This window comes from Zonotrichia leucophrys, chromosome 19 (genome assembly GCF_028769735.1).
Source record: "Zonotrichia leucophrys gambelii isolate GWCS_2022_RI chromosome 19, RI_Zleu_2.0, whole genome shotgun sequence".
Classification (NCBI taxonomy): Eukaryota; Metazoa; Chordata; class Aves; order Passeriformes; family Passerellidae; genus Zonotrichia; species Zonotrichia leucophrys.
The window spans coordinates 4628817-4651412 of NC_088188.1; the positions used below are offsets into that span (position 1 = coordinate 4628817).

The 22596-nt window shown below is 46.7% G+C and overlaps 1 protein-coding gene across 1 annotated transcript; it reads left to right on the forward strand.

Moving 5' to 3' along the window:
* The first annotated feature begins 3093 nt into the window (after positions 1-3093).
* On the forward strand, positions 3094-19372 carry LOC135455839 (3 beta-hydroxysteroid dehydrogenase type 7-like). The gene is made up of 6 exons (XM_064729333.1): positions 3094-3312; positions 7674-7829; positions 10879-10987; positions 15543-15642; positions 16500-16662; positions 17560-19372. The coding sequence occupies exons 1-6, from the start codon at positions 3165-3167 to the stop codon at positions 17997-17999; spliced, it is 1116 nt and encodes a 371-aa protein (XP_064585403.1). The 5' UTR covers positions 3094-3164; the 3' UTR covers positions 18000-19372.
* Positions 19373-22596: the final 3224 nt, after the last annotated feature.

The following is a 22596-nucleotide window of genomic DNA, read 5'->3' on the forward strand; positions in this document are numbered from 1 at the left end:
ATCATGTCAGCTGTCCTCTATTTATAAAGTTCAGAGCAAGTTCAAACTGCAAACTGCAGCCTGAAATCAGGGCTTTTCCTTCCTGACATCTCAGCCTTCTCTTTGGGAAAGCTTCTTGGCAGGGCTCTTTAAAACAAGGTGTGCATGAAGGCCCTGCTGTGGGCTGGGGGGGCAAAAAGGGCAAAAAAGGTAAAAAAAGGGCAAAAAGTGCCTTTCTTGCCTAAAACCAGAGCTGGGTCTCCCTGCTCTCAGTGGCACTGAGTCCTCTGCAGGAGCTGGACAGGGAGATCTGTCTGCAGGACACACAGAGCCACCCCTCAGCATCCCCAGCCACCAGAGCCAAACACAGGGACAGATCCCAAATATGGGGACGGATCCCAAACATGGGGACACATCCCAAACACAGGGACAGATCCCAAATATGGGGACAGATCCCAAACATGGGGGCAGATCCCAAACACAGGGACAGATCCCAAACATGGGGACTCATCCCAAACACAGGGACAGATCCCAAATATGGGGACAGATCCCAAACATGGGGACTCATCCCAAACACAGGGACAGATCCCAAATATGGGGACAGATTCCAAACATGGGGACTCATCCCAAACACAGGAGCACATCCTGCCCTCATGGGGAGGTGTTTCAGCTCCTCAGGCAGCCTCTCAGGTCACCTTTGAGCACCTTGCTGTGCAATGCAGAGGGAGGCTCTGCCCAGACCTGGCAGATTGCTCCTCCAGCTCCTGCAGGAATTTTGTGCCAGGGCAGACCCAGGGATCCCAGCTCTGCCTGGGCTCAGTGAGGGCACTCAGAGGACAGGAGGCTGTAGCAGATTGTGAGGGGAGAACGAGCCAAACCAGAGAACTATGCTCTGCCCAGCAGTGTAAATTCAAATTTGATTATATTTGCAGTGTTCCTCACTTCCCCAAAAGTTTCCTCCCAGTACAAGGAGGTTGAGTTGGCTCAGCTAAGACAGCAAGGGCTGCCCAGACCCCCTCCCTGACATCCCCTGGCACCTCCTGGGTATCTGCCCCCTCCAGCAGCCTTTGGGTGCTCTCTGAGTGTGCCTCTGGGCTTGTGCAGACCCCCAGAGTCATCTCTTGTGGCAATTCAGACTGCCAGAAGAGGATGTGGGCAAAGCCCTTTTTTAACCTTCCTGCTCTGGGAACAGCTGCCCCTGGAGATGCAGCACCTCTGTGTTGGAAAGGGAGGCTGGAGGGGAGGGCCTGGGCTGTTTCTGTCACAGATGTCACAGCTCTGGGCTCTGAACTTGTTTTTCATATCCCAGAGAAAATGAGATATGTAAATCCCAGCCAGTTTTTCCCCCTCCTGATCAGACTGTACTGCAGAGATGCAGATACCAAAAGTGCAGCGAAGGCTGAGGCTTGTAAACACAAAAATGTCCACAGAGTGGAGGTCTCTGCTTCACAGGGCCTTGTGCATCACTGATGAGGACATGCTCAAGGTTACTCCATGCCAGACATTCCCATGCAGCACTTCTCTGGGTCTCTCAGGGTGTATTTATCTCAGTTTTTGAGTCCTAACACCTCCAACTCCGATGTATTTATCCTTGCAAAAAGTCCTCTGAGGGAAGGCAGCTGTGTTAATCACCACTGTACAGATTGGGAGTTGCTGGATAAAAGGCTAAATTAATTTCTTGGGACATTTGTGGCTGTGCTGGTCTGCCAGGCACCAAATTAGCATCAGGCCCATGTTGGTCTCTGGGCCATTATGGGCACTGATTGTAATCACAGCAAGGGGAGCTGACTTCTCCTGAGCTTAACACAGTCCAGGAAAATCAATGGCAGAGGGGAACACATTGAACTTGTAGCAGGAGCTGATTAAAAGAAAACTATTTATTCACCAACAAAAACACAGCTACTCTTGGAGTTCACTGCCTTAACTCTTCATTAACCTCATGCTCAGCAGCAAGTGGCTCTTGAGCCAGCCAGGCACTGGCACTGTGGTAAGGATGGCTCTGGCCATGAATGCAGTTGGAATTGCCTCTACATTCCAGCCTGGGGATGGGGAAAGCAGTGAACATGAAACAGGAACAAACTCACCCTAAACTTCCCATGCAACACTATAGAAAAACAGCTACTACACTGTGTAAAGGAAGAATAAGCAGGGAGACCATATTGACTTATTTATCCTCTAAGAACAGATCACTAACAGTGACAAGCTGCTTCAAAGATGGATTGGAAAAAATGTGACTATTCCAGACTGAAAGATGTCATTTGCTTGGCATCAAGGAGAGCTGGGAGCTGATCAGGCCTGACTTTGTTATCTCTGAGCCTCTTTGGGAGAGGCAGGGAGAAACAGGACAGGTCTTGTCCCTGCCCCCTCCCACTTTTAGGACAGGATCAAGCACCCTTGGACAAAGCTGATGCCATTTTTGTACTCCAGTGGGAAACTAAACAGCACACACTGTGGAGCATAGCAGGGAAAGGTGTGTCAGCCAAGATGGAACTTGTATCAGTGATGAGAATTAATTGCTGAAACACTTTGCCAAAGGATGTGGTTGAGTTTGCACTCAATAAAGTTTTCAAATTTATGAGAGGTCTTTCTCCTCCTAAATATACAAATATATATATTTAAAAAAAAAAAAAAATCTATCAGAGAGAGGGGTGTGTGTGATGTATTCAGCTCAAGGCACATCCATCCAGGACAGCCCTGCCAGATGCTCAGACTGGTGGATCTGGTGACCACCAAACCCCAGCTGTCCATCCCTGGCTCAGCTCAGCACTGGATTTGCTGCTCTAAAGCCTCTCTACAAACCACCAGGGCATGGGAACAGGGTCCTGGCAGCATCCCCTGGCAGCCCCGAGCTCCCCCAGCTGATAAACCTGCCTGTGGGAAGGGAATGTCCAGGGTGCAAAACTGGCATCCAAATTTTGGCTTGAGCCTGGACACACACCAAGGCAAGCCAGAGGTGCCCCACTGGCCATGGGAGCAAGGAAAGGGTCAGAGAGCCCAGAAAGGGCCTGTGGCAGCACTGTGCCAAGGAAAAGCTGATTTATGTGCAACCAGCTGCAGTTAATGTTCACCCAGCAGCATTCTGTGACAGCTAAACTTTAGACTTAGCTCAGAAAACACTGGCTGTATGCACAGTAAGATCCTGGCAGCCTCCTTCTCTCTGCTCCTCAACCACAACATCTGCAGCAATGGATGGAGCCTGGGTCTACCTGGTGACAGGAGGATGTGGCTTTGTGGGGGAGAGGATTGTGGAGCTCCTGTCTCAACAAGACTACATCAAAGAAGTCAGAGTTTTTGATTCAGTAGCACGAGAAGAAGTAGAAAAATTCAGCACAGGTAAGAAAAGGGCACAACATCTATTTAGTGCCCATAACCCTCCCCTTCCTGGCAGCTGGGGTAACACTGGAGATGCATTTACAGGCAGGCATGGGGCAGGAACCTGGACAAACAAACTGGGTGAGGAACAACTTCCAGCTCAGAAGTTTTACAGCACTAAATCAAAGAAAAAAGACCCCTAGGGATGGATCACCCAAGAGAAATCTCCCAGTGAGGCTCTGAGTCCCAGGCAGGGCTCAGTTGTGAGGAGCCATGAGCACACAGAGGCTGTGACTTGGAAACTTGGCAGCCCAGTTATCTGACACAAAGGGGCTAAAACCAAACCCCTCCTGAGCTGCTCCAAGCAGCCACTGCTTCTGAGGGAAACAACTAAAAATCCTGACAGCAACAGAATCAATCTCAGCACCTACAGCAGGCATTGTGAAATAAATTATAAAAATAGAGAGAAACCTATAGCAGCCTTAAAAAGGAGAGGGTGAGTCTCAGTAAATACTCAGAGATACTGAATTAATTCATTTGAGAATATCCTGAGTGCTGCCCTCATGCAGGGTTGAGTACAGTGAGATTTGTTGGGGAAAAACATCCTGTTTTACTGGATTCAGGAATACCCATGCAAAACAAGCCAAGGCAGCTCAGGGTGCTCTGCTCAGCTAATGCTGGGCTGGGTTCCCTGTCTCTGACTGCCCAAACCTTCAGCCTGCTTTGAGAGAGGCCAAAAATGCTGAGGGAGATCCTGTGGGGAGATATGGGCAGAAAGGGGATGCACCCACAGCAAGTCAAGACTCCCAGGGAAATATCACTATCAGAAACCTCCCTGGCAGATGAACTCAGCAGACTGGTTTCCCCAGCTTTCAGGGAGACAATTACCTTAAAAGCACCCATAATTGAAGAAAAATCTGTTTAAACCTTAGGGAGGTGCCAAAATCCCTGCTCCAGGAGGGCTCTGTGGCCTGACACCCCAGCAAACCACAGGCAATGAGGCAGGAGCAGCCTGAGGGGCCATCCCAACCCCATCCTCTGCCCCACCACAGATGTTTGTTCTGTCCCCAGGCCACCCCATTTATCTCTGCCCCACCAGGCAGTGGGTACAGTCTGGCTCCTTGATTTCCCATCTAAACTTACAGGTAGAAGAGGTATTACAGGATTACTGTGTCTCTTTTCTTTTTTTTAACAACAATCTCCACCATCTGCAAACCACATCCTTCCACTCCATACTGGTTTCTGCTTCAGGCTAAAGCAGCTCTCACACCCTCCTTCCTCCTCCTCTGCTCCATCCAGCCCTGCAGGGCACTGCCATTGCTCCTGTCTGCAAGGAGGGCACTGAATTTTGGGCTGTGGCCTTCCCATTGCTGCAAAAAGCTGATGATTTGGCTCTTCCATCCTGTAATTTATCCTCCTGTTTTACCTGTCACTACAATTGTGCCTTTTCCAGCTGACAACAAGCAACAGCTCCTGAGCTGCCCTGGCCCAATTTAATTCCTTCGTGAAGAGCAGCTGCCTCTTCCTTGTTAAACCCAAAAACTTTTCTTTGTTCCTATAAAATTTCACTTTTTTTTCCCCCTCCCCCTCCAGACTCTGTTAATTCCATTCAGCTCATACTCAAATCCTCCAGCATGGTCCCTCCCAGTCTGATGTTATCTGCTGATTTAATGAACAAATCTGCCAGATTCTTGATGAAAACAATCAAAAAGACTCAAATACAGCAATAAGCCCTGGAGAGCCCCAGGGCAGCCACCTACCACAGCTGGCAATTCCCTGGGAACTGTAATTCCAGCAGCTTTGTGCTCTCCTTAATGGGGCTTATTTAGCCCATGTTTTACTGACTCTTTGTGAGAATGACGCTGAGTTTCCAAAGCCCTTCAAAAATCAAGATAGATGACATCAACCTGTTCCACAATATCCCTGCAGCCTGTTACCTTGTCATAAAAACAAAGGAGGTTTATCTGGCTTGATTTGTTCTTGACAAATCCATGTCAGCTGCCTCCATCCTGCCCATTATCCCACAGGTGCTCACACACACGAGTTGGAGTGCGTGCTCCTGAATTTCCTGGGGTTGAAACCAAAATGTTCTGTAATTTCCTGCCTCTTCTTTACCTCCCTTCTAAGCACAAGTGTTTCACTTGCTCTGCTGAACTCTCCCAGTGCCTTCAGAAGTTCTCCAAAGTAGCTGATGACACATTAGAGCTGCAGATCTTTAGGAGCCCTGGGAAGAGCTCACCAGGCCTTGTCAATTTGGAAATTCCTCATGGTTGCTGTACACCAGCTGCCTTAACACAGGTGGTGTGAAAAAGGCTATTCAACACTTCAGCCTGATGGCTTCTAGGCTTTCCCAAACAACAGAGGAGCAGAAAAATTCCCCCCAAGATTCTGCTGCCACCCTGCTCTGCCTCTCAGCAGGAGCATCCTCCTCTGCTCCTCCAGGCAAGGGTTTTATCTCTGCTCCATGGACAGCTCCTTCCTTTCACCCTCTATTCTCACTAAATCACATCTGTGCTTTACTACTAAATTAATATTCATGCTCAATATTAATTAATTTAATATTAAAACTCCTCAGAGTGAGTCCACTGATTGTTGGCTCTGCTAATGAAGAAAGCAGCTGGACCCTTTGGTAAAATTCCTGTCTCCTCCTCCATCCCAGGCTGCTCAGGGAACACTCAATCACCTGATCTGCTGGCTTGGATTCCATCCCTCCTTCTGGGCCATGAGGAATAATCCTCTGCCCACCTTGCCCTGTTGGATCCTCTCTGAGGGTTTCCACATCAAAACAGCCCCACAGACCCTTCCCTGAATTGTGGGATCCTCCAGGAATTCCAGCCCTGAGCCCAGCATGTGTGGGGCTCTGCCCAGGACAGAGGAGACATCTCAGAGAGGAATAGTGGGTTTGTCTTTACAAACAAACAAACAAACTACCAGTGGGTCTGCTGGTAGATAAAACTATCTGGAAGATAAAAGAAACAATGGAAAGGATTCCACTGATTGATGAATGGAAAGTTTATTTGCTGTTACAAATAAACTTTAGGTTTGCTGATAAACAAAATTAGACATTGAAAGATGAAAGAAAAACTCCTAAATTCCATAAGAATTAAAAAGAAGGGTTATACATTAGAGGGAAATCTTCAGTATCAGGTGTTTTGGGAAGTCTGAACCTCTCAAGTACCTCAGAAATGGGGAAAGAGAGAAGGGAAATGTGGCTGGGAAATTGGGATAAAAAGGAGGCTGCATCCTCCAAAAACTGGAGAGATCCCAGGGGAATGCCCCATGGCCTCTCCCTTTATTGGAATAAAGTGAAAGGACTCCTCTGTCTCCTTTTTGGGCATAAACCTCTGGTGTTTGTGGATTAATTTTCCCAACATCTCCTTCCCAAAGCAACCCCATGAGTGGCTTCTTGCAAATCCCTGAGGAGTAGAGGCAGCTCATCCCAGCTTCTCCCTGTTCTACTCCCAACTACAGGAAAGGAAAAAGGGAAAAATCCTACTTAAATGTTACAACACTGTCTCAAAGCAAGAAAATGAATAGTAGATGCCAAGAGTAGCCATGTAAGGAGCAACTACTTTGAGGAAGGAGGAGAAGGAAGTAAAAGGGAATAGGGGGAAAATTCTGAGTGGCTCTAAGGGAGGAATTTCCTATGAAACTTTTTAAACCTGTTGCATTATTTTCCTTCTTAATCTCCAGTATTTGCAATTTAAACAAAGCTCTGTGGGATGTCCTGAAATCACCAGGTGTTGTTCCCACAAGCCCTAAAATTTTGTGTCTGAGGGGAAGAGTCCAGCACAGCTTCCCTGGGCCAGGTGTGCCCTGCTGTCCTTGGGGCTCTGCACTCACAGACACACAGACACACAGACACAGCCACTCTGCCCTACAGCTGAATCACAGCACCATCTTAAATTAAAACCAGATGCAAACCTGGCTTCTTGGAGTCAAAAAAAAAGGGAATTTTGCCCTGGTGTGCTGGATTTAAATGGCACAGTCACTATCAGAGTGCTTTGCCTTGCCCTGCAAAGAGGACATTCCATGCTTTGCAGGAAGGTATAAATTCTTTGTACTTTGCAGAAAGTACAAATGCTGATTTGATTTATATTATTTTAATTTATAAATTTTTGTTCAATTTTTAATTTGTAATTATAAATTAAAATAAATTTATTCTATTTTAAATTATTAATTTATTTATTAATTAATAAAATCTTTATGATTTATTAATTAATAACTAATTTATTGCTAGAATTTATTTACTTAATGTAAATTTAATTAAAATAAATAAATGAATGTTTTTAATTTATAGATTTTTTTGTACTTTGCAGTAAGTACAGATGCTGATTTGTATTCCTATCCCCCCCCCGCATCTCTGCATTGTTTTTCTGCAGCTCCCACTCGTGTGACAGTGATGAGAGGGGACATCCGAGACCCCGACGCGCTCCTGGCTGCCATGAGGGGGGTGCACGTGGTGCTGCACACAGCGGCCGTGGTGGACTACAGGGGCATGGTGCCCTTCTGGGAGATGAGAGCTGTCAATGTCGGGGGTGAGCCCAGACCAGGGCCCTGAGCATGGCCCTGTCCCCTCACAGGGCCCTGGGCACAGCCCTGTCCCCTCACAGGGCCCTGGACACTGCCCTGTCCCCTCACAGGGCCCTGGGCACTGCCCTGTCCCCTCACAGGGCCCTGGACACGGCCCTGCCCTCTCACGGGGCTGCGGGCACTGCCCTGTCCTCTCATGGGGCCCTGGACACTGCCCTGTCTCCTCATGGGGCCCTGGACACTGTCCTGTCCCCTCACAGGGCCCTGGGCACAGCCCTGTCCCGTCACAGAGCCCTGGGCACTGCCCTGTACCCTCACAGGGCCCTGGGCACAGCCCTGTCCCCTTCACACAACTTCAGCCACATCCAGCCACATTTTGTGCTACCTCTGCCTGAATCCCTCACACCTTGAGATGGAAAAGGTGCCCAGAACCTTTCCAGCAGGGAGGATTCTCCCTTTGCTCCTCTGTCCTTGCTCCTCTCATCAAATCTGGGCTCAGTTTTGGCACAGCTCTCCTTAGCCAGGGCAGAACTTCCCCTGGTGGCACTGAGATGGGTCAGGACACACCTTCAGTGGTTTGAAACTGTTTGGTATGTGACAGGGGCAACAATTAAAATTAAACCCTGTTCTGGATAGCTCACAGCTTTCCCAGGGATTTTGCCCTGTCTATACCAGCACAAGGCTGTACCCGTTGAGCTGCACCCACCAGAAGGGAGTGATGCTGTTTTAATTAGCAGAGTGATGCTGTTTAATTAGTCAGAGTTCCCAGCTATCATGTACCAACAGGCCATGTGTAACTGAGAGCTCTACAACCCTGTCCTCCTACCACCAAGAGCCAATTTCATGTTTGGTGCAAGATCTGCTTAGAGAAAATTTGTTCATAAATCTAGGAAATAAGCACAGGCTATAAAAATAATGAAATCCCTATTACAGCAGCAATTCCAGTGGTACCTCAGGCTGTTAGCTACCAAAATAGTCGTTAACCAAAAGGAAGGAATTTTATTTTTTTTTAATATATATACATCTCCAACTCGATTACTGCTCAGGGCTTCGACTATTTGCTGATACATTCAAGGGTAACATTTAAATTCCAGCCTTCTTTTCATTGCTGTACTTGTTTTCAAAACTCAATGCTTTTAAGAGCCTGTATTGTGCTCTCTGTGTTCTGAGAATATTCAGAGCCTGAGGGTTCCTGCTGCTTTTTAGTGGCTTTGTGAGCTCTTCCCCCTCACTGTTGCTGTGAGCTCGGTGCTTCAGCTCAGAGAGGTTTTACAGAGAGCACTGAACACCAGGCAAGTCCCTTTCTCAGCAAACCAAACCTCTTGCAGATGTTGGTGGCATTCCCAGAAAACCACACATGCAAGGATTTTCCAGTGTGACTCTTTGAGGAGCACGGTCTGGGATGGTTTAACAGGAGCCTGTCCTGCATTTCTGCCTCCCCTTGGATGGCTCCACATGGAGCTCCCCAAAATGGGGCTGCTGCCCTCACTAGGGCTCCTCAAAATCCTGAACTGAGAGATTAGCCTGAAGTTCTCTATTAAAATCATGGCAGATAAAAGAATAAAAATGGTATTTGATACCTGCTGTAGACTCCAGCAGGAAAAAAGCAGGGTCAGGAGAGGTCAAGTATATAATCCTCTTGCTGGCTCCTCTGTGCAACTCAGGCCACAGAAATCCATCCAATTACTGCTCTAAGCCCAACAATTTGTGGCTAAATTGGACCATTCCTTTTCAACAGACTTGTTGCCTCAAATTAAGGGTGCAAGTTAATGGGCTATCTATCATGGCTTTCAGCAAGCCATAACAATGCTGAGGAGTTGTGGTGTGGCCATGGTTAATTATAATTTCTGGCCAAAATTTACATCTTCTGCTTTGATTCCCTCCTATGTTTCAACCACTGGCTGCTGAATCCTGTTAGAGCCTTGTTGACTGAATTGAAGAGTTCTCTTCTACAAGAATTATTTTTTCCATCGAGTCACTTAAAGACTTTTTAATCTGCTTTTTGTTAAGCTGAATGGATTTTAACTCAGCTGTTTCCAGTGATGTTTCTCACCAGGGGTTCTCAGTTAACTTTACATATTGTGATAGGCTCATGGAGAAGCACATTGATTCTTTTCCACTGGGATTTCAGATGGATTCATGTGCTTGGAAATTACCCTAAACTCAGGATTTCCTTGGTAATTCAGATTATGCCCTTAAGAGTAAAGAGAAGCCCTCCCACACAAGGTCTGCAGACAGGCTCAGGGCAGAGCCTGCTTAGCCAGGCACAAATAGTGTGGAGATTTCTGGAAGCCAGCCCTACAAACTTCCTTTCAGATCTGCCTTACCAGGTCTGAAGGCTCTCAGTCCTTGTCATTGAGGCTCTCACAGGATCACCTTGGATCAAAATCACAATGAATGCAAAAAACCACCCCTGAAAGAGTCATAAATCATTCTAACCCACCAAAATAATCACACTAAACCACACACACTGACCAACTAATTCAGCCAGAACAACCTTCCTTAAAGCAAACCATGTTTTGGATTTGTCTGGATTTCACGTGGACTTATAACCTGCCCTCATTATTTTATTTAAATTTCTGCAGCTATCAGGAGTCTGATGGAGTGATTTCACCCTGTAGCACCCTGCAGATCTTCTACAGAGCAACACATGCAACTAAAACACTGATCCTTTGCCAGAAGGCAGCACTTCACCAACAACCTGCCCCCAAATGAAAAAAAATGGAGTTTCGTTCTGCCAAGCCCTCAGCTTCTCTTTGTTAGCAGCTCTAAAACCCAAGTTAAGTCAGTTGCCAGTGGCCATGGAGGATCAGCCACATCAGAGCTGTGGATGTGACTGCTACTCATGTTATAAACCATGTTATAAACTACTAATGTTATAAACCATCCTCTCATGAGGAAATGCAGCCGTGATCTGGGCCTTTACATATTTTCAGTCATAAAAAAAGATGGGTTAGTTCCAAGCTGGAAAAATCCTGGGAATCTGTTTTGATTTGCTCAACAGAAATCATGGAAAGGTGGTTGAATGTTTGTCCTTCCCATGCTGCCCCACAGGAACTGAAAATGTGGTAAGGGCCTGCTGTGCCCTGAGCATCCCATACCTGCTCTACACCAGCTCCATTGCTGCCGTGGGACCCAACACCTCCTGTGAGCCCCTGCTCAGGTGAGCCTCAGCAAACCTTCTCCTTTACTCTACTTTATCCAGTCAAACAGCAATGCAACTGCAGCCAGATGGATTTGAGCTACCAAGGAGAAGATTTGTGCTCCCTTTCTCTTTCTTGAAAACCTTTCCTTGCTGCTCTGCCCATTTAGGAGCCATGGCTCTTCCCAGCCTAAGCCTGGCCAGTCATTCCCCAAGGTCAGAGCTGTGTGGCTCAGGCTGTCCCTGGATCTACAGCCCTGCTCCTTTGAGCCCTAAAATCATTTTCAGATAAGGTTTCACGTGCTCAGAGTTTGGAATAGGGCCAAATTACATCCTGCTGTTGGGTCAGAGGTTTTGCTCTCCCTCACAATGAGTCAGCCCAAAGGGCAGGTGGCGCCACATTGCCACCACCACTCTGCCCCTCCTCCTCCCAGCTCCACAGGGAGCTGCTGGCCAGCCTGTGCCCATCTCCTGTTAGCAAATGTGGGCAAATCTCATGTAGCATTGTCCCAGAAAAAGTAATTGCCCATGAAGTCTTAGGGGACAGAGGCACTGGTGTGAACCTGCAGGATTCAGGTGTAGTCACATCCTTCTGTTACTGCTTCTGGCCTGTAAATTGTACCCTTCTATCCCTCAAAGTCCTTCTTCCTGGAACATGCTCATGGGGGCTATTTCCTGGGCTCCTGGATGTCACCACTTTGGGGCTTTATGCTCAACCCTTCTCCTCTGTTTGTGGCTCCCGTGAGATTGAGCCACAGACCCAGAAGCAGCAGCAGAGCTTTAGAAAACCCTCTGTGGCAAAGGTGGGATTTGGATCAATGCAAAGACAGTGGTCAAAATAACAGTTTTGAGTGTTTTTTACTTTGATCTCCAGAAGTGACTTTGACAATCAGCTGACACCCCTGCTCAAGATTTGGGAATACTTTTGTATTCCTGGGGCAACAGCACCTGCACCTTGAGAGACAAGCTGATATTTCTGAAGAAATATCTTCAAAAACTTCAGGGGCTGAAGTTTTAGGTTAAATTTGAAGGCAGTCTGATGTGTATTGAAATCCTTGCTGATTTCAAGCCTGGTTGTAGCCACACAAACTGCTCAGTCCCTGGAAATTTGTGTGCCAGGGGAGCTGGCTCCAAGTCAAGTGGTGTCTCCAAAGGCAGCCAGGCTGGGCACAGCTGCCTTCAGTCATTTGGTTCTAGAAATTTGAGCCCAGCTAGAAAAGACATAACTTAAAATTGCCTACAAGCCAAAATTTCATGCTCACAAATAAGTTAAGGCATAAGCCCCTTGTTTTGAAAAGTGTCTAAGCACTCAAATCTGTAGAATAAATGTCTGGCTTATGAAAAAATCCATGAGAGCAACTCAATCCATTTGGGACCAAAAGCACTGGAGACTGTGTCACTGCAAAGCTATGGAATTTGGACACCAGCAAATACAAATAATTCCTAAGAATTAATGTAGATACAGACACATGCTTGTCAGTATTTTGGTCCTGTGAGTTAAGAGAGAGATGTGAACAGATGTCTTGAAAAATCAGCCCCAGATCTTGCCTAATCACAATCCTTTGGCTTGTAATGGTGGCACCAGCAGGGGCAAGAAAACCCACCCAGGCTGATGCTCATGGAGCTGTGAACAGCCTTCCCCGCCACAAACACAAACAAAGCCACACCTGGAGACTTTCACTCATTTTGCAGAACACAAAATGAGTGTTCTGTTCAGATTCTCCCATTATCCTGAGAGGAAGCCCTAGAGAGGGGTCTTCATTCTCCAATTACTTTGATTTTGAATGAAGGGAATTAGATAATGAGAAGAATCAGCCTCCCAGTGAAAACTTACCCCACCTGTCTCAGGAGGGAGCCCAGGGATGACTGGGAGCAGCAGAACATGGCTCTGCTTTGCAGACTGAAGGCACAGGTGATGCCTTTCTCCTTCCTCCTCTTCCCATCTCCCCACCCCTCTGTTCTGCCCTCTCCCTCACAGTCCAGGATCCTGCCTTTTCCTTTTCCTTTTCCTCTGTCTCCCTTCTCCATCACTGCACTGTAGAATTTATTTCCCTCCCTTTTACATGCAGGGAATTGGCACAGACAAAGCAGGAGGAGTCTCTGGCCGGGGTGATGGGCTCAGGGATAATGCTCACACCTCAGCATCCAACAATAATAGAAAATGCCTCTGTCAGTCTCAATCCCTGGGAGACAGGCACTGCTGAGATACCTTCTGACAATGCTGCTCCACTCTGATTAGCGTTCACTTATCTGGGATCGTTTTGAAAAGCAAGAGCATTATGCTGAGCTCTTTGTTACTACCAAGCTTCAGAGGGGTGGGGGAAGGCACACACAGCACAGCCCAGGAACAGCAGGCAGGTTTGTCCCTTTGTGAGGCTGCTGCTTTTCAAAAGCTTTGCAAGGCAAAAAAACAGGGGGAAAAAAAAACCAAACCAAAACCCAAAAAATTGATTAAAAAAAAGAGAGAAAGCAATTAAAACTAGAACTTCTAGATAACCCCCCACTAATTGTCTTGGGCCTCTCCTGGGCTTGCAACAAACCTTGCACAATCAATCTTTTGTCTTGCTTGTTTTTTTGGTTTGTCTCTTGTTCATGCCCTGTAAACACAGGGAGGGGAAGAGGGTTTGTGATAGAAGCCCAGGGTGTGTGAGGAATCTGCATTTGTGATGCTCCTAATTTATTTCTGTTGCTGTAGTGCAAGGAGAGCCTGATCTCAGCTGGGATATCTGACACACAACATGCCAGACTGCTGAACAGGCAGGGGCCAGGCAGCAGCACCAGCCACGTTTTACACAGGGAGATCTGAGCACAGAAAAGAGAAAACAACTTGCCAAGGTCAAAGAGGGAGCCTGAGTCAGAGCTGACTCTCCCAAGGCCCAGTGTTTGACAAAAACACCTCTGCTGCAGATTTGCTGGGTGAAGTCCTCACAGGCCACTGAACAGGAGATGTATCTGAGCCCATCTGCCACAGGAGGGTGAGGATTCCTCTTTGCCCTGTGTGGGGTACCCCATGCCTGGCAGGTCCTGGTTTGCCAGGGTAGATTATTATTGAACAGCAAAATATAGAGAAAATTAATTTAAAAATGGGAATAAAGTCTCCAGCAGCACATGGAGGGAGGGAGAGCTCATCTCTGCTACCCCGGGGAGCAATTGGATGTTCCTTCCCCAAGGAATGCTGCAATCCTGCAAGCCAGGTTTCTTCACTCCAGAGCCCTCTGGAGATGTTAAATCAAATCCCATGATGGCCTCAGGCTGATCTAAAACCACTGGGATGAGATGCTGACACCCTCTGGGGAACAGAGCTGCTTTCTGCTTTCTCCTTGGAATTATTCCAGGCCCTGTGAGGCCAGCTCCATGTGAGATCCCACATGAGGTTTTCCCCTTGGCACCTAAGGAGCAGGTTGCCTTCCAGCCACAGCCCAGGGTTCCCTGCCTGTCCTTGGCCGTGGGTTCTTTGCTTCTCCTTCCCCTCGAGGGTAATTTGTGAGGGGAGATGAAGGAGCAATCCCAGCCCAACCCTGCTGATTGCAAGGCTTCCAGGAGATCTCCAGCAGCTCCACCACATCCCCAGCAAATGCCTCCCAACTTTAATCAACTCTATGAGAAAATTAAGTAGCAGTTTCTGCTTTTAGTTTATGGCTCATGAGAGACTTTTCTCTGCCCTTGATGAAAAAATGAAGTAGAATTGCTCTCATTTTCCTGCCCTCCATCTTCTTGTGCTCTTTTTACCTTGCTGTGAGTTGCTTAAAAATGTCACTCTGCTGCCTTCTAATTTGCCTGATGGAATGTTATTTCAATCTTGCTATTAGACAGAACTAAATCCAGCTCTGAGAAAGCACTGCCCCATGCAAACCTGCCTGTGAACACCCTGAAGCACCTGGTGCTCCTTGGGGCTTTATTCCTCCCAAAGTGAGTGAGGAACTGAGATTCCCATTGCTGCCTGGCAGCAGAAACCCCTGGGAGCAGGGAATGCAGAGCAAACCAGGCTGGCACAGATGTCCCTGAGCCCTGTGCTCTGCCCCATTGTCACTGTCACATTTTCTGAAAAATCCCTCAGCCAGGATTTCTTCTCCTGGGAAGCTGAGAAGCCTCAGAGAAAAATGAAAACAATCATTATCTGATTTGCTTCTCCTGTGTTTTGCTGCTTTGGAATGTGGTTGGAGATTGTTTCTACAAAGCAGAGGTTCAGGTGATTGTTTCATTGGTTTCATGTGAATTGTTTTAACTTAATGATCAATCACAGCCAGCAGTGTTAGGGCTCTGGAGAGAGGAGTTTTTCATTATTATCTTTTAGCCTTCTGTCAGTATCCTTTCTCTATTCTTTAGTATAGTTTTGGTATAGCATTCTATAATATGATATGATTAATATAATATAATATAATATAATATAATATAATATAATATAATATAATATAATATAATATAATATAATATAATATAATATAATATAATATAATATAATATAATATAAGCCTTCTAAGAACATGGAGTCAGATTCATCTTTCCTCCCCATGGCAAGGGACCCTGAAAATTCCACTCCCCATGGTCACTCCCCGTCTCCCACAATCTGTTCCAGGGGAAATGAGGACACTCAGTACACTGGGGAAGTGGAGCTGCCCTATGGGAAGACAAAAGCCATGGCAGAAAAAATTGTGCTTGAAGCCAACGGAGCAAAGGTACAAAATCCAGTGGTAGCACCCCTGGAACTACAGCACAGGGCAGGGAGAAGAGGGAGATGGAAAAACCCCACAGCTCCTGGCTAAGTGTATCCAACCTCTGCCTGGATTTGATGCATAAACCACATTGTCCTAAGCCTCCCAAAGCCTGATATTCCCACATCAGCAGGAAGCTGCCAGACTCTCCCAGGATCACAGGGTGCTTCCCTTTGAGCCTCTGCTTCAGCTCCAGCAGGGGTGTGACTTTGGAAAGGGCTGTGCTAGATTAGGGCCAGAAGAACTGGGTTCACCTAGTTCATACTGAAAAAAAGTGTAATTTCCAGGCTTTCCAGAGTGACTTAAGAACCAAAAATATTGGTATACCCAGGGCTAGCCCCCTGTTCAGTGTTTTAGGCTGGCAGCACAGCCAGCAGACATATGAGTTTTTCTAGACAATTAAGGAGAATGTAAAACTGACATTTGTGCTCTAAACCACTGCTTGGAGCATCTCTCCCCCAGTCCCAGTTTGAGGCCAGCCAGTTGGGCTTGCTGGCTTGCTGTGGTACCTGGTTTTGGTTGTTGCAAATCCTCTTTTATGCACCAAACTGCAGAAGAGTTCATGCCACCAGCACTCTCCAGCCAGCACCTCTCAAGGAGCACCTTGTGGGTGCAGGTGTGCTGTTAAAAAAAAAAATAAAATCAAACTGGGCACCTTCTTGTGCTTTTAGGGACCCAAAACAGGTACCAAGCATGCAGAGCAGCTCTGCAAATATTGACTCCTCTAGGCCAGCACTGCCAGGGTTTGGGTTTATTTGTGTCACTGTGGGAGATCCCATCTCTGGATCCATCTGAACTGGATCCATCCCCTGATTTTGCAGCTGAGCAATGGTGGCACACTCAGAACCTGCATCCTCCGTGCCAACACCGTGTATGGGGAGAAGGCAGGGTTCCTGCAGGAGCTGTACTTGCTTGCCAGGGCCAGGAGGGGTGTTCTGAACTACCTGGAGCCCGAGGACACCGAGAGGAATCACACCTACGTGGGTGAGTGAAGGGCTGAGCTCCTTGCATGGGTGCTACCAGCTTTAGTCACAGGGGATTGAGCACGTCAGCTTAGCCATAATCTCCCCAGACTGAGAGATCAGCATGGTGAATGAGCACAAATGGGTTTGGAACCACAAAACTTAGACTGGCTAAAGGATTTTAAAAGTGTCTTATTACTATTTTCCTGGCAAGGGTTTTCTTTATGCCCTTTGAGAAGTGTTTCAGGGATATATGGGCAGCAGAGAGAAATTCTGGCTGTGTTTTTAAAATGTTTTTGCTAGGAAAAGACATTTCTTCATTAGAAAAAAAAATTAAACTACCACTACTTATCAAGTTCTTTACAGAAAAGGCTGCACTACATGACCAGTTTTAGCAAGCACAAGAAATTACTCACAAAACCTATAGGAAGAATTTGTTTTGGTGCCTTTCAGGGGGGTGTAATTCACCATTAGATCATGCAGGCATTCAGTGATTTCTGTGCAGCATATTTCTATGTCTTTTTCCAAAAGTGCAGATTTTGAAAATGCTGTTAGAGAAGGATCAGACCCAGATAAATCAAGTGACTCCTTCAAAGGCTCCCAGCAGAGGCAGGGATAAAACCCTGGAGCACTGCCTCCTATTCATCCTGCTCTCACTACAAACCACTGCCCTTTTGCTTCACGTGAACCAGGATCACAAGGCACATTAATTGTCCAGCTCAAAGGGGACACCAAAGGTTTAAAGGCTCTTGGAGGCCTGGATTAACTACTCAGTCTCTGTGCAGCACAGCTGAGCACACACGAGTGCCTCCCTGCTTCCCAGCACTGAAGCTGGCACATCCACTGCACTCATCTATGGTGAGCAGGGAAACTGAGCTCCCCCTGAGTGGCTGTTTGTCTCCCTCTGTTATTTCTGCAGGGAACGTGGCTTGGATGCATGTCCTTGCAGCAAGGCACCTGCAGCTGAAGGCAGAGCTGCTGGCAGGACAGGTGTATTACTGCTATGATGACACCCCAAGCAGGAAGGGTTTCCTGGTCAGGCACCAGCTGCTCTCCAGCGCAGACCCCTCAGTGAAGCTGGGCTCTCACATCCCCTACTGGAAGATGTGGTTGATGATACAGCTGCACAGGATCATCAGGGCCATCCTGTCCCCTTTCTGCAGGCCACAGCCTTTCCTCAACGTGCCCCTGCTGAACACCATAGTCACCACCTTCTCCTTTGAGACAGACAAGGCCTCCAGGCATTTTGGGTACAAGCCCCTCTTCACGTGGCAGGAGAGCAGGCTCAGGACTGCACAGTGGCTGAAAGCAGCTGCAGGGAGCTTGGGACCCCCCCAGCTGCAGGAAAAGAAGAACTGAACAGCAATTTTGGGGTAAGGAGGTTGCTTCTCACAGCAGCAGGTTTCATCTGAATTCACAGAATCACTGGGTTGGAAGAGACCTTCAAGATCATCGAGTCCAACCCAGCCCCAACATCTCAACTCAACCCTGGCACCCAGTGCCACATCCAGGCCTTGTTAAACACACCCAGGGATGGGACTCCACCACCTCCCTGGGCAGGCCATGCCAGAACTTTATCACTCTTTCTGTAAAAAACTTTTTCCTGATATCCAACCCGTGTTTCCCTTGGTGCAGGGAAGGGAGCTTCACAACCTGCACAGACCTTTGCAAACACAGAAATCCTGGTACAGAAACAGAGAGGGAGAAAAACTCAGAGGCTGCAAGCTGTGATACCCTTGCCATGCCAAAATCTCAGCTATTTTGTGTCCCATGGGCATTTGGAACCTTCTCTGCACACACAGGGCTTGCTGGCCTCCCCATTGCCATGGTGCCACCACTGCACAGGGACTTGTGGAACAAGAGAGAACAAGCTCAGCTGGGAGATGGTGCCCAGAAAACTCCTTTGTGGTAAAATCAGTGAGTCAGTTTTGTTCCACAGCCTAGGAGCTCCACAGTTCTGTTCCACAGTCTGGTCTTGGGCATTTGGTGGGGTGGCTGTACCTGGCTCAGACACTGAAGGGCTCTTCAGTGATAGTCTGGGGGAGGACAAGCAAAACCCAGCAGGTTCTTGCTCTGATTTAGGGTTTAATAAAAGGAAAAAAAAATCCCTTTTCTAAAACTGCCTTTTGCAAGATGTTTCCTGTTCCTCTTTACATGTGGAATATGGAATATTTATTTTGAAATATCCCTCTAAAGGAAAAATCCCATATCTTTGGTCCTAACAAGGCATAGGCTGATTTACCTTTAATTGTATGGATGGAGAAGTAATGTCTACAAGCTTAAAGGTGGGATCCACGTATTTTGTAACTCCAAATCTCTTACCACAGAGCTCTCCAATGGCAAAACAAAGCAGATTAAAGCCCGTATTCAGCTGCTGTGCTGGCAGAAAGCAAGTGAAGTGAAGGCCTTAGGGGCTGCATTTATGCTAAATAACATTTGAACTCCAGGAGGAAGAGGTCATTTCAACTCCTTGCATGGCTCTGGAGCTGCACAGCCCATCTGGGAGCAGCATTTCACAGATGATATTTTCCTCTCACAGATGGGGCGGGCACTTCCAGGAGATTCACAGCAAAACTGTAGTTTCTATCAGTTTATCAGCTTCTCTATTTTTAAGACTTGCAGAGAGGCTGGTGAATCTACATTATGCACAACTGAGATGTCAGTTTTCACTTGAGCTTGGAGGAATGGGATATTTTTACAATACTGGCTCAAATTGAAAATAAACACTGTTAATGTCACACTTCTGTGTTCTGTGAATCTGTACCCGTCTCTTGAGTGTTCTTGGAGTAAAAGTGTGCATATGCACAAATAGAAGCTTATTTTAATTACAAGTGCCCTGATACTCCTGGAAACAGCAAGTTTCAGCATGGCATCCTTGATGGAAATGATGAAAATTTGCTTCCTGTTAGTCCTGGTAATTACCCAGGAAGGAAAGTGGAGCAATACAGTGAGAGCTGCCAAGTTAAATTCACACTCATAAGAGAATTCTTTTTCAAAATGAGCTTACAAATCAGAAATCAGTTCTTTTGGTAGTTCATTGCTAAGCTCATATAACAATAAGTTTGGCTCAAATTGTTACAATCTGCTGACAGAGAATTTGAAAAGGTGTGTAAATTACCAGTTCCCTACTAACTTCCCCCTTCCATTTGTGCTGGGAGGGGTTAAGAAAGGGGATAATAAAATTTCTGATTTTTATATATTCACTAAAAGTCTCTTTGCAGGTTTTTTTTTTTGCAATTATCCAAATGGTAACTGACAATTTTAACAATGTGACAAACAAATACACCCTCAATTCCTCATGCACATCCCAGAGCATCTCCACAGTGCATCAGTGCTGGCCTCAACAAGTTTTGATGCCTCTGAAATTATGGATTTATCCTGCCAAAAAAGAGCCACTGGGTGGAGCTGCGAGGCTGGGAACAGGTCCCTCCTCGTGGAGCCTCACCAGATTGAGCTGCGTTCTGCAAGGACTGAAACCCCTGCCCAGGCAGCGAGGCTGAGGGCTCTGTCCCCACTCTGTGCCACTGGGAATTCTGGCCTTCCCTCCCCTGGCTGGAAGCAGTCACAATTTTATCTGCATGTAGCCCTGGAATCAAAGACACTGAGGAAATTGTTTTTTCCACTCAGAGCTCATTAGAAAAGAATAAAAGTCTGCTTTTTGTTTTTAAAAATAGAATGGATTTTGGCCCTCTGACCTCTGAGGAGCCTTGCACAAGCACAACAGGCTGATGCCTTCAGTCCCAGTCCCTCAGTAATTCCTTTGTGGGATTTGGAGCTGCTGAGGATATCAGATGGGAGAGTTGTCAAGCCCCAGCACTATCCCAGAGATTAATGCCTTACAAGCTTGCCTGCTTTCATAAACCTTGCTGGGAACCTCATCATGCTTTTGTTCCTGTCCTGCTCATCATCACCTATGAGTCTGATGCTTATCAGGGTGCAGATGACATGCAGGATAAGCAGAAGGGATTTTCAAAGGTGGTTAAGTGCTGGATTTTTCAGATGTATCTGAATTAGCTGGCTGCTCAGCTTTTTTAATACCTACTCACCTCCCAAGCTTTGACAAAAGCAACCAGAGGATTCCCTTTCCCTGGTCATGGTAGAAATAGGGGGAAAAGTTAGACAGCAAAGCCTCTGTGCTATTTTCCCAAAAGATGAGTAAGCTTCCTTTGGCTGCCCTGCCTTTTGGCTCCTCCAAGCTAATGCTGCTGCAGACTTCCTGTTAGATCCTTGATTTTATCAGATTATAACTTGTTTTCCCCTGGCAATGCTTTAATTCTTTCTACTGCATTGGGTTGTCATTGGCTTTTCTTTTCAGGGTCTCAGCCTTATTATGTAACAGCAGCAGCAAAAAAAGAGAAAAGAAAAAATATTTCAGATCTGTTTCTACTTCTGGAGAGGAGCCTTTGTGCACAATTACTCATCCAAGAGATTCAGCAGGTATAACTGCTTCCCCCAGGGGCTCCATTATATAATTGGATTTCAGCCATACAAATTAAATCCTATCTTACCCCTTAGTTAAGCCAGGCAGTAAGTATTTAATGCTAATATCCCTGACAACTATTGCAGGGAGAAGCAGAGCTGAAGCACAGAGGAGACAGATGCAGGCAATCTCTGCTGCAGGAGCAGGGAGGATGAGCAAGGACTGACACCTGCTTGTATTTTCAGCATGGCCAAACTTCTCCAGGATGGGCCATGGCTCAGCTGGAGCTGTTGTGTGAGCTGGAGCAGGGCTCTCCCTTGGTTTTCCATGCTCAGGAGTGCTCACCCCCCAACACACACACTTCAAAGAACCACATGCCTAACCCTGTTTGAGTTTCTCTGGAAGCCTCTGTTCTTGTGCAACGTCTGAAGGAAGCAAATTTAGCAATATTAAAACTCAAGCCAAACGCAAAACCAGGCAAAGAATCCCCAAATTAAAAAGAAAATCTCGACTGAGTTACTCATTCATCTGCATTTTCTGCCACGTTCGGTCTTCTCCCGGCGTGTTCCTGTGAGACAAAGCCCTCTGGGCAGAGCCCATCTCTTTTGGTGTCTGGTACATCAGTCACAGAGTCAGGGCATGCTAATAAAGCAAAATAGATTCATGGTAGGAGTTAAACCAGTCGGTCTGGTCCTGTAATTGGAACATAATCTCATATTGACAGTGTTTAACTCAGGATGCACAGGGAGCAGATGGCACCAGGCCAGGCCCCATGCGAGGATTGGGAAGATATTTTCCAAGTCCAGCTTGTGATAGATGAGAAATGCAATGGTTGACTCTCACAATCAGAAGGCAAATATCATGTATATATGTTATTTTTAGATTTATAGTTATGTTTTACCCCCCTTGTGTTGTTCTCAGGGGGTGGCCTGGGTTTGGGACATTTGGGAGGGTCACTCGTTACTATGGCAGCACCTGAGCTCCAATCAAGATTTAATGATCTCCACCACTGGACAGTGAAGAAGGAGATGGACAGAACTTTGGGAGGGGCTGAAGGGTTAAAAGGCCCTTTGTGGAGAGCCCTTGAGGTTTCCACAATGGAAACCTCCATTGTGAGGAGGAGCACATGGTGGGAAAAATCCCGGCACCATAATATTTTCTCTATTCAATATTCTGTCGTATTTTTGATAAGGTTTTAATAAACTTTTCACATTTTTGAAAGTATCGTTTCTCACAAGCTCCTGGACCTCATCTGAGATGTCAGAAGCTTTGCTTCCCAGAAGGGCCTTGAGCCCCTCACTAATCCTGGTTCATAGAATTCACAGAATTCACAGAATTCACAAAATTCACAGAATGACTGGGTTGGAAGAGACCTTCAAGATCATCAAGTCCATGCCCCAACACCTCAACTAAACCCTGGCAGCCAGTGCCACATCCAGGCTTTGTAAAACACACCCAGGGATGGGGACTGCATCACCTCCCCGGGCAGCCATTCCAGAACTTTATCACTTTATCACCTTTTCTGTAAAAAACTTT

Coding starts and splice junctions, on each gene's coding strand:
- LOC135455839 (XM_064729333.1), top strand. CDS start 3,165: ATGGATGGAGCCTGGGTCTACCTGGTGACAGGAGGATGTGGCTTTGTG. Junction 3,313..7,673: donor AGTAGAAAAATTCAGCACAG/GTAAGAAAAGGG, acceptor GTTTTTCTGCAG/CTCCCACTCGTGTGACAGTG. Junction 15,643..16,499: donor TTGAAGCCAACGGAGCAAAG/GTACAAAATCCA, acceptor CTGATTTTGCAG/CTGAGCAATGGTGGCACACT.